We start from the raw sequence: 10,707 nt of genomic DNA, 5'->3' as shown, positions 1-10,707 counted from the left end.
TTTGCAAAACAAAAATCATCAAAGGGATTCCAAGCATTATTTTTTCAGTTTTAGTACGCCAGAAAAGGTGGGGTTTTTTCACCACATTAGTCATTAGTGTCTCACGAATGTATTCATATTTGGAACGCCAAATTTTGAATTTTGGACCAATTAGTATGTTTCAAATCTTGCTGTCAGTTTTCCTTTCAAACGAATCAATATAAGACGTCTCCGTAAATACAATGTATTCTCAAATTCAATTTTCACTGAAAAAATCATTTTTGGTATAAATTATCAGTTGGATTGGTTGTTTTGTTAAGAAGCTGTGAAAAAAATATTTACTAAAATACCGATTTCAAGGAAAATCCATAAACTGTAATTCATTTGAGAAATTTCTAAATAAAAAGCTCAATTACATCAAACGAAAGGCAAAAAACTATCAAATTCGTGATTTGATGTGTGAATTTCTTTATGGCATGCAGAAGCTTTAAAACAACAATCATAGGTCAAAGGGAAGTAACTTAAAATAAAATGATCTATGTTGAAATAGACAAACATGTGAGTTTGGTTTTTCAAAACATAGGACAGTCAATTCCTTCAAGAATAATGAATTAAAGACAATTAATCACAATAGATTTACTTCTGCTGCCATTAAAATTAGTACCGTGAATAACCCCCTCTTGCTGCCAAGACTGGTTCGCATTTCCAGTGATTGTCTTCGGGGTTAGTTCTCTTGGTTCGTGGAGTTCGCTCTCGACTAAAAACCTGTAAATTATCTGCAATTGATTCGCTTCATACTCGCTTTTAATGTTGTCTCTTTTTAAAGCTTTTCTTGAATCTTCTTCCAGCTATGGGTTCGACGTGCCCGATTAATACCCTGTACTCATTCGCTCCTTATTTATTCTTTACTCGATTTTATTCATTGCACCCTTTTAAATGCTTTCTTTTTTCTTTGTCTCTAGTTCCAGGTTCGTGAACTTGAAATATCCCTGTCACGACGTATGTTCTCATCGCCGTACACCACCGATTCCTTGTTACGTATACCATGTTTACGATACTGAGTTGTTCCTTTTTCATTTTTTAGACGGTGCATCTTTTCCGTGCTTTCTTTTCTATTTGCTATTTTTCTGGTGTTAATTATGGGTTTGGTGAGGTGAAATTGTCAAGTCGGAGCGTATGTCCTTGTCCCCGCGCTCGATTGATAACCTGATATTTATTTGCGTCATTCCTTATTCGATTTTAAGGTCTTGTCCTATCGAGGTTTTCTTTCAAATCAAGAACTAACTCAAAAGGCATGAAAGAAATCATTGAAAAGGGGACAACGCACAATAAGCTAATAAAGAGGAATACGTAGCAGCTAGGGTAATATTCGAACACGGAATCAGGTACACGCGGATTGTAATTTCGCCTCTACGAACCAAGAACTTACACCATAGAAGAAAATGAAAAGAAAGCATTAAAAAGGTGTGAAGTATAAAAAACTATAAGAAACAGATAAATAGCGAATAAGTAACAGGGTTTCAGTTGAGCACGGAAACTGATACAGACGCACTGACGGGGTTATTTTAACTCCTCGAAACCAGTACTAACACCAGAGACAAGAAAAAAAATAATCATTAATAAGGGGCAGCATATAATAAGTGAAGAACTACAACCAGAGACAAAAAAGATAATAAAGCATTAAAAAGATGCAAAATCTAGGAACTTGGAATCAGGTATAGTCGGATCTGTGGGCATGCGCTCTACCAGGATAATCTCAATTTAACAAACCAAAGGTTAACAACAGAGACTAGAAAACAAAAACAAAAAGAAAACATTAAAAAGATTAAACGTTTAAAATAAAAATAAGGAAAGAATCAGTCACGAATAGGTTACATTGTATCAATGGAGCTTGGAAACGGGTACATACGCTCTAACAGGGTAATTTCACCTCAACGAACCAATAACTAACACCAGAGACAAAAACATGAACGCAAAGAAATCATTAAAAGGGAGCTCTAACTAAAAACGAATAAGAAACTGGTAATCTACCGAGCGCAGCAACGAGTTCATATGACACAACAGGACAATTTGACCTACTCGAAACAATATCTTACCCCACAGTTAAGAAAATAAAGCATTAAAAGAGGGCAACATATCAAAAAAGAATAACTAGTTACGAATAATAAATAAGGAATAAGTAACGAATAATAACACGTAAGGAATAAGTAACGAATAATAACACGTAAGGAATAAGTAATGAAACGGTAACGAATAAATTATTAGGAACAAAGATAAAACGATTAGGTAAAGAATGAAGAATAATGACGAATAAGAAAAAGGGCATGGGTTATAAAAAAAATCGACAACCCTCTTGACAGTCAAATTGTTGATCATTGTATTGGTAACGAAATGCGCGTCATGCGTACAAATTATAATTTTATTAAAAAAAGTTCACCAGTTCTATGTATAAGGTGATAAAAGATTGTATTGAATTGAACAGAATAGAATAGTGAATAGTCTTTGTTCCCGAGTTGTATTCCATTTACGTTTCGAATAATCAGATTTGAAGAAGACAAAATAGCTTAAAATTTATCTTTTTCACGTTTTTATATTTATTGATGAGTGCGTCTGTTCGTTTGTTCGACCATCTGTCCCGCTTCAAGTTAACGATTGTGTGTAAAGTAGTTAAATCAACTTGAAACTTTGTACACATTTTCCTTATATGATATTTCTAATTGTAATGCCTTGATTTTAAATTTTATATTATCAAAATGCCCGTCCGGCGTACAAATTTATAGTTTTATTAAAAAACTTTCATCAGTTCTATGTATAAGGTACATAAAAGATTGGATTAAATTGAATAAAATATGATAATAAAATAATAAAGCAAAACAAAGTGTTGGTCTTCGTGGGTCTTATTTAACAAATTAAGGAAATGTTCTATACTGCAGTCTCTTTGGTATTATCTTGTTAAATTGAAACGAATTATAATCTATTCTAGCTTATTTTGATTGATTTCAGTTGAAAAAAAACATATCATGGTGTCATAAACATTGAGCCAATTTTCAAAAATTAAAATTAAAAACCACTAGAAAGAGGAAATAAAAAGGCAACATATTTGGTCTAATAAACTTTTACGAGGAAAAACACACAAAAAAGGACATCTAAACATTCACTGAACAAGAGGCGAAATATACCAAAGAAGGGACATTCGAACTCGTAAGTCAAAATAAACAACAAAATAAAAAAGTTAAAAGATCAACAAATAACTGTTACATTACAAAATATAAAAATAAGGAAACACAACACAGAAAACTAAAGATAAAGCAACACAACCCCCATGGACACCTGGTTGTAGTTATTACAAGTGGAATATATCCTTTGTCAGTAAAACATATATTCCATAACGGTCAACCAACGCGTAATGGCGACGGTATGTTTTTTACTTGGAACCCTTGGAAGGTAATTTACTTCTCTGAGAATAGTATAGCAACCCTCTATCGACGAAATCATAATACGAAGTACAAGTCCTGGAACTCGGAGATGAATACTCAGTATCTAGTCGATGCTTGAATATTGCTACATAGAAATGGAAAGCTCACAGTTGAAATCATCTCTTTTGTCGTAAAGCGTTTTGTTTCAATGTGTTCGATGGGATACATGCGTTTACAAAAGTCAATAAATTTGAAATAATTTAGTGAGAAAACATGATTTCATAGCGAAAAGTGAAGTTAACAGATACTGCTAGCTTCTTTTCCTTTTTCATAAGAAGTTCTTGTATGAAATCAGCCTCATATGAATAAAAGACGAAGTATTCAGGTGGATCACAAATTGTTTCCGTGGGAATGACGTTGTATTTGAATGGTTTGTTTACATAAATATCATAATGTAACAGTCTTCTCTCTATTTTTTAAAGATCTGTACCGATTGAGTCATTCATCTGAAACTATTTTAGGTATTAGTTTTATGTTTAAGTATATATTTATGCTGAAATTTCTTGCTCAGGTAGTTCTTTATGAGATATTTGTGCTGTGTTTGGTTAGTTTTAAAGCGGTGTCATATGTTGTAAAACAGTTATAATCCGACACTGCAATGTTTATCTCTGATTGTCAAATATTTGCAATTGAATGGTTTCAAGTACATTTTTACCAAGAATGTTTACTGAACGATTTAAAATCACTGAAATCAAAAATATTTTACATCTTGAATAACACATTACAAACAAGCACTCAAAGAATGCATGTGCAATCAAGATTTAGTTTGCAATTGATTGTAAACTAATAACCTATAGACAGAGCTTTTATATTTTAAATAAGTTTTGTTCTTCAAGATAAACAAAGGTGGACTAAAATGAGTACGCCTTTTGGTGATAAATCCCTATCTTCTACATTTCGAATAACAAAATATCAAACGTGAAACGAAATAATAGACTTTATAATTTTCATCATTCTTTACTACTTCTTAAGTGGGAACTTTTGAAAGCATTCAGCTAAGTTTTGTAGCATCCGATTATATGTTTTCCACACGGTTTTCTTAAAACAGATTGTAGAAATGAAAAAGATAAATTAAACATATCCCTAAAAAGGTCAGAACATTAGGTGGATGCTTTTCTTTGGAATACCACGTGTGTACGTCAGGAAATTCAAGTAACATTACAATTTTTTAAACTATTTAAGTTTATTTATAACCTGTATAAATTGTCTCATTTCATTCTGACATTGTTTTTCAAGCGTCAATAACGACTCAATTAATAATCGATAGTCGATTAAATCATCAGACGTTCGAACAAGGAGAGCAATGTTTTCAGCGAACAAACTCAGCTGATTAATATGAGTAGGTACGTGAATAATAGGTTTATGCAAGGAGCACTGACTCAACTCTTCGAGTAAAATAAAACTATATTCAGCGATGTGGTGGAAATCTGTAAATACATTAGACAATTCCCACAATGCACCAGCAATCTTTTCTTCTACTTTGTGCTTTCGAGAAGAAATAGTTCTGTCATCTGCTACTTCGAATCGTGATATCATATTTAAGTACAAAGAGCATCTTTTCTGTGGTATATTTTTACTTTGGTTCAAAATTTGTCGAACATTTGATTTGATTTTCAATTGATTTTGACGGTCCTTTGAAACGCTACGATGAGACAGTGCCATTTTAAAATATAAAAAGTTTTCCTTAACCAAAGAACGGGTTTGATTGCACGAGATATATTTGGAATAGAATTTTGAATTACTGGTGTCATTCTTCGGGTTCTCAGTACATCTTTTGGAAAAAGTGTGCTTTGTGTATGTATTTAAGCAGCCCCAACAAAACACGGTTCCACAAATACATGTCATATAAATTCCAAATCCTTCCTTTTCAATTAAAATATTGCATTCTGGACAGTTCTGTTTTCTGTTTTCCTTTTTCTCCGGTATTTGGGGTACGTTCATGTTAGAACATAGTCCTTGTTTAAGACGCTTTTGGTAAATGGGCAAGTACTCACAAGACAACGGCCAATGAGCATTTTTGAAACATTTGAAACAAATCTTAATTCCGCACTGACATGCAATACTTGTTGCTTCATCTGTGTTTTCCACTGTAATTACCTGATTACATTTTCGGTTTGGACACCACTTTGTCTGACCAGTTGAGGTCAGAAATAGCTCGTGTCGTCTTCGTTTCAGAAAAATGACGTCAGTTATGTTAGAAAATATCAACAGGACTGAATCAGGAACTATTTCTTGACATCCATGACCTGGACAGGATATGTTTACGGAGGCCAATTGCATTCGATGTTTGATATATTCAGTCCAACAGTCGTTACAATACATGTGTTTACATGCCTCAAGCATTGTACCAGGTTTTCGTTCATGTGATATTAAATCGTAACAAATTTCACATTCTTCACTTAGTGTGAGACTTTTATTCAACAAGATTCCAGTTTCAAGAACTGTTGATTGAAATATATCCATAAAGAGAGACTGAGCAGAAATCGAGTGTGTTTTAACGTCAACTTTTAAAAACATATTTAGAATTTTGAAGTTTTGATCCTTCGATGTTTGTTTTAAATCTTGCTCTTTCTCAATAAAATCAGATCCTGATAACATGTCTATATAATTAATTGCTCTTTGCACTATCTCTGAAATACTCTCTTGGCAGTTGTCAAATAACGTCAGAATTTTACAAACATTATTTTTTGATACCATATTAAGACAAACTTTGTATCTGTCATGGTGTTCCGTTTGAAATCCTTCCGATTTATCTTTACAAAATGTTATACATGCGCACAATTCCCATTTATGCACATCATTACCTCGCCACCAATCGGATATGCTTACATGTTTTTCTAGCCTTTGTGTTACATTTATAATAAACGCACGTGGTTTGCAAGGACATTCAGTATAATTACTACCAAATTGCATTCTTAAATTGACAGGATGTGTTTCTTGTTTAGGTATCAAAACGAAAACATAATCCATTCTGGTCAATTGATCTATTGCCGTTGTTGGAACTGAATGAGTTCGAGACTGATTGACTTGATGCGAATTTAACCTGCTAGGAGAACTGAGTTCCTTTGTTAATAACAGGGATTTCTGATCGCTTCTTCTGATTTCCCTCTTTTTCTTATTGTCTTTGTTATACTTATAAGACTTGGGAGAGGCTACTTCATAGCACAAAATACAAGAGGACTGTCTATGAACAGAACTTGTATGTGTGTATGGAGACAATTCCACTGCACTGTCTTCTGTTATTATACATTCATCAATAGAATAACTGGAGTGTGTATAATAAGTCTGAGGATGTTTTTTACGTGATCCATAACTTTTAGGAACAACAGGAAAGTGCTGTCTTGTATTGTGTCTGATCTGATTACGTTTGTTAAATCTTTTCAATTGTATGCGTTTGGTTTCGTCCACTAATCCTATAAATTTATGACTATGATACATATTATTTGTTGAACTGCACGGAGAAAGAAACTCAACTTAAACATCAACTATCGTTGACGACCTTTTTGATTCCTCGGTAATATTAGACCTACCATCTATCAATCTTTCCTTTCTACTATAAATTGTTTTCAGTTTTTTCTTTGGTTTTGATTTACAGATGAATTTAGTGTGATTTGATTTGCACATGTCATATGAACTTATTATTCTAAGAGATTGACCTTCGTCAATAGACTTGTCCGCCGAAATGAATCCCTCCACCATGTCGACTAGGTTCCATCTTCCTTTTTTATTCAGAGAGTATGGCACATTTGCAACGATATCGAGGTCTTCTAGTATACAACATGAGCTTTCGGGGTCCGGTCAACTCCATTGCAAGCTTGAATGACGATTGTATTTGCGATGATATCTGAAAACAAAAATTCCAAAATTAAATTAAGGACCCTTTCTATCGATATGTGATAATGCGTTTGTCTATTAGTTATAAGTTTTACATAGTAGTACAAGAGATCCGCTGTTTTACACACAGATCCTCGAAAAATACAAAATTGAAAATCATACTTTGGCCAAATAAATTGTGATTAAACACAGCATCAATAAAATAAATACTATGGGTCTCTATCATACAACAACCACTATCAGAGACACTACTTCGATAATTGTCATATAAAAATTTGTAATTTATGTTGTTTATTTGTGGCCATACACGAATTCGCGAATTCGTTATTTTGATTTCTCTTAGCGTGAATGTTTTGCTGATTTGATTTTAAATCTTGATTTATTTTGTTTATTTTTTTATTTCAAGAAGCAGCTATACAAAGACCTACATATGACATAAGGCTTATCTTGCCGAATTGTAATTAAGTTTGCTGTCTCCTTAAGTGGTGTTTCCTCTTATTTTATTAGTTTTTACATAAATTAAAAACAAAACATGTTTTTTTTTTTAAATCCTGAACTTCTATCTTTGTAAGTTCTTAATTTTTGATGCTTCGACCTACAAGCACTTGTCTCATATACCCATATACCTTCATATAACACGAGGTACTTAACTCGTTTATTGAAAAATATCACCCGGTCGCGAACTTCCTTGATATTTCGGCTATATAATATATGCAGCTGTCTATCCAACTGAAACTGGCTATATCATAAACCTTCATAAAAATATCTGCAAAAAGAGGGAGAATGTATCCATCACGCCACAGTAAATATTTGACCACTTGTAGAAACAACTCGTTTATGTAAATCAAAAATAGTTATGATTAGTTTAAATGCAAGTTGAAAATAGCGGACACATGATTTAATCTAACTGACAACAAAACAACTTTCAAAATTCTTTAAACCTAACCTACTTTTACATTATTTATATATAAACATTTGACTTTTGGTGTATTCATTATAGATGAAATCTAATGTATTTAAACACTCAGTCAAGGTTAGTATACTGGTGAACTTTAATAATGTAACACGCTTTTTATTAATTTTCTTTTTACCATTTCATTACTCATGTTACTAATCTTCATGTTATTGCTTTTCATGGTGTATTCCCATACATCTTTTTCTACTAGAAAAATGTATGTATGAATTATCTAAAATAAATGGACATACCGGGTATTTGACCTTGCACGAATTTCTTTGCACTAGGTTTGAAACCCGTACATGTTTTGTTTCTTTGTGAAATATTTCTATGAATCCAAACAAACGCTTATATGATTAAAAAAAGTTGAGTTTCCATATATAGACGATACTACACGTTTAAAATTTGAATAAGCCATACGAATGTTGCAAGCAAATAAGTCAATGTGCCGTTGCTAAACAATTTGATATACAAAAAAAATCCCCTTTTTACAATATCGTCGGACACGTGCAGACGGAATTTCTAATTCACCAATCCTAGGTCTACCCGACGTCAAAACAATTTCAACATAATGCACTGCAGAAATCTATTTAAACTCAAAACACGTGTCGTCTTCTCTGTCAATCATTAACGAAATTCATGTTAATTAATTTATCTTTCCTTACTTGTAATAAATCTAGTGTTGATTTTTTAACGCCAGTCAGTATATTTGGTATAACATAACGTTTCTATGTAATTATCCCTCTCTATGTTTGCCTTTTAAAACTTTTATAAGGTTTAATCAACACACTTTTCTTCTCTCAGTGATTTGATATTTTATGCGTTTTGGTCAATAATTTCCTTTAATTAAAGATAGCTTTAGATTTTCTGAGATCTCCCACCTTGCAATGTACTGCACATTTTATTATCAAGTTGTGTGCTTGCCACTAAAATGTTTTAAAAATAAAAATGAATATTCAGCTTAGTTCCGCAGTCTGATACTATTACAGATGAGTGTTTTGATTTTCACATGCAGCAAAAAAGCGCAATAAACTCTTGTTTCTCTTTTTTTATTCTGGTAGTCTTAAATAAAAGCTGTCTCCTCAAGTATTCTATCTTTATACAAAATGTGTTAACATGGCGTGAAGTAGTTCATTACAAACAAGAGGCTGTCACAACGACAGCAAACCGGGTTTATTAATATTTATTTGTGTCCTGGCAATATCACAAGGACCATTACTGATGAATGGTGAAAGTGAAAATCGTCAATATCAAATTTGACCTCCATTTTGTCATCAGTATCAACATATTAAAATTTGAAAAGCTTAGATTGAATGGTTCATGAGAAAATGCACGGACACGACTGGAAACACCATTTTTCAAATTTTCAAAAACCATAACTCCTGAACGGTAAAAGTCAAAATCGTCATTATTGAACTTGATCTCCATTTTGTCATCAGAAACAACATATCAAAATTTGGGAAGCTTTGGTAGAATAGTTCATGCGTAAATGCACGCACACGACTGAAAACTCCATTTTTCAATCTTTCAAGAACCATAACTCCTGAACGGTGAAAGTCAAAGTCGCTATTATTGAACTTGACCTTCATTTAGTTGTCAGTAACAACATATTAAAATTTTAAAAGCTTTAGTTGACCGGTTCATGAGTTAATGCAAGGACAACATTTGATTGCCGCCCGCCCGACCGATCGACCGGTCGCCCGACCGGCCGCCCGCCGTACATCCCCAAATCAATAACCGACATTTTTGTCACAAAAATCCGGTTAAAAACCTTAATTGTTAAAAAAAATCCCCAAGATAACGAATAGTTATTGTGATGGCATTATTTTTGAAGAGAAAATAAATCATGTTTAATATATTATACTAATTTCAGAGATCAGCGACCTTATAAGACGTGCTTGAAGTAAATTCCGTTTATTTTAAAAGAAGAATAATAATTGAACGCTCCTGTGATTAGTTTTGCCGAACAACATATCATAATGTACTAATCGATATTTAAATGCATAGTTTTACAATAAAGTTCTTACTTCGTGTTGCATGTTCTATGAGTATTCCCTGAATTTATTCCATTTTTGGATTTCTTTAAGACCATTTTTTGTAATTCTGCTGATAACGTTTCTTGTAGGAGATTTCCATAAAAACACTTTTAGTTTCAATGTGTATCAGTTCATATTTATTTACGTTGAAACCATGGAGAGAAATTATTGCTGTGTTTGTACTATGTATATTTATATTTAAATGGGGGAAATCAATATTCAACCGAGGCTTATAATTAGAATGCCTATCAATCAGGATAACACATTTAACCCTCATGGGTTCACGCATATATTAATTGCTGTTTATATAAATGGTGGTTTACAAACAAAACTTGACGATAAAGCATTTGTAATTTTTTCGTGTACATATATGATCTTGTTTTCCTTAAGGAATGATGGTTTGAAAAAGATTTTTCATTTCATTTTC

General features: G+C 32.7%; 1 protein-coding gene across 1 annotated transcript; it reads right to left on the bottom strand.

Annotated features, from left to right (window-relative positions):
- Positions 1 to 4,628: 4,628 nt before the first annotated feature.
- On the bottom strand, positions 4,629 to 10,448 carry LOC134705762 (uncharacterized). Its single transcript, XM_063564480.1, has 2 exons — positions 10,272 to 10,448; positions 4,629 to 7,299 (listed from the first exon to the last, which is right to left on the bottom strand). The coding sequence occupies exon 2, from the start codon at positions 6,891 to 6,893 to the stop codon at positions 4,629 to 4,631; it is 2,265 nt and encodes a 754-aa protein (XP_063420550.1). The 5' UTR covers positions 6,894 to 7,299; positions 10,272 to 10,448.
- Between the last annotated feature and the right edge of the window lie 259 nt (positions 10,449 to 10,707).

The sequence above is a fragment of the Mytilus trossulus genome, chromosome 2 (genome assembly GCF_036588685.1).
Source record: "Mytilus trossulus isolate FHL-02 chromosome 2, PNRI_Mtr1.1.1.hap1, whole genome shotgun sequence".
In the NCBI taxonomy this organism is placed as follows: domain Eukaryota; kingdom Metazoa; phylum Mollusca; class Bivalvia; order Mytilida; family Mytilidae; genus Mytilus; species Mytilus trossulus.
This window is presented reverse-complemented; position numbering and strand designations above follow the sequence as displayed.

Excerpts from the sequence above, each read along its gene's own strand:
- LOC134705762 (XM_063564480.1), bottom strand. The coding sequence starts at position 6,893 with ATGTATCATAGTCATAAATTTATAGGATTAGTGGACGAAACCAAACGC.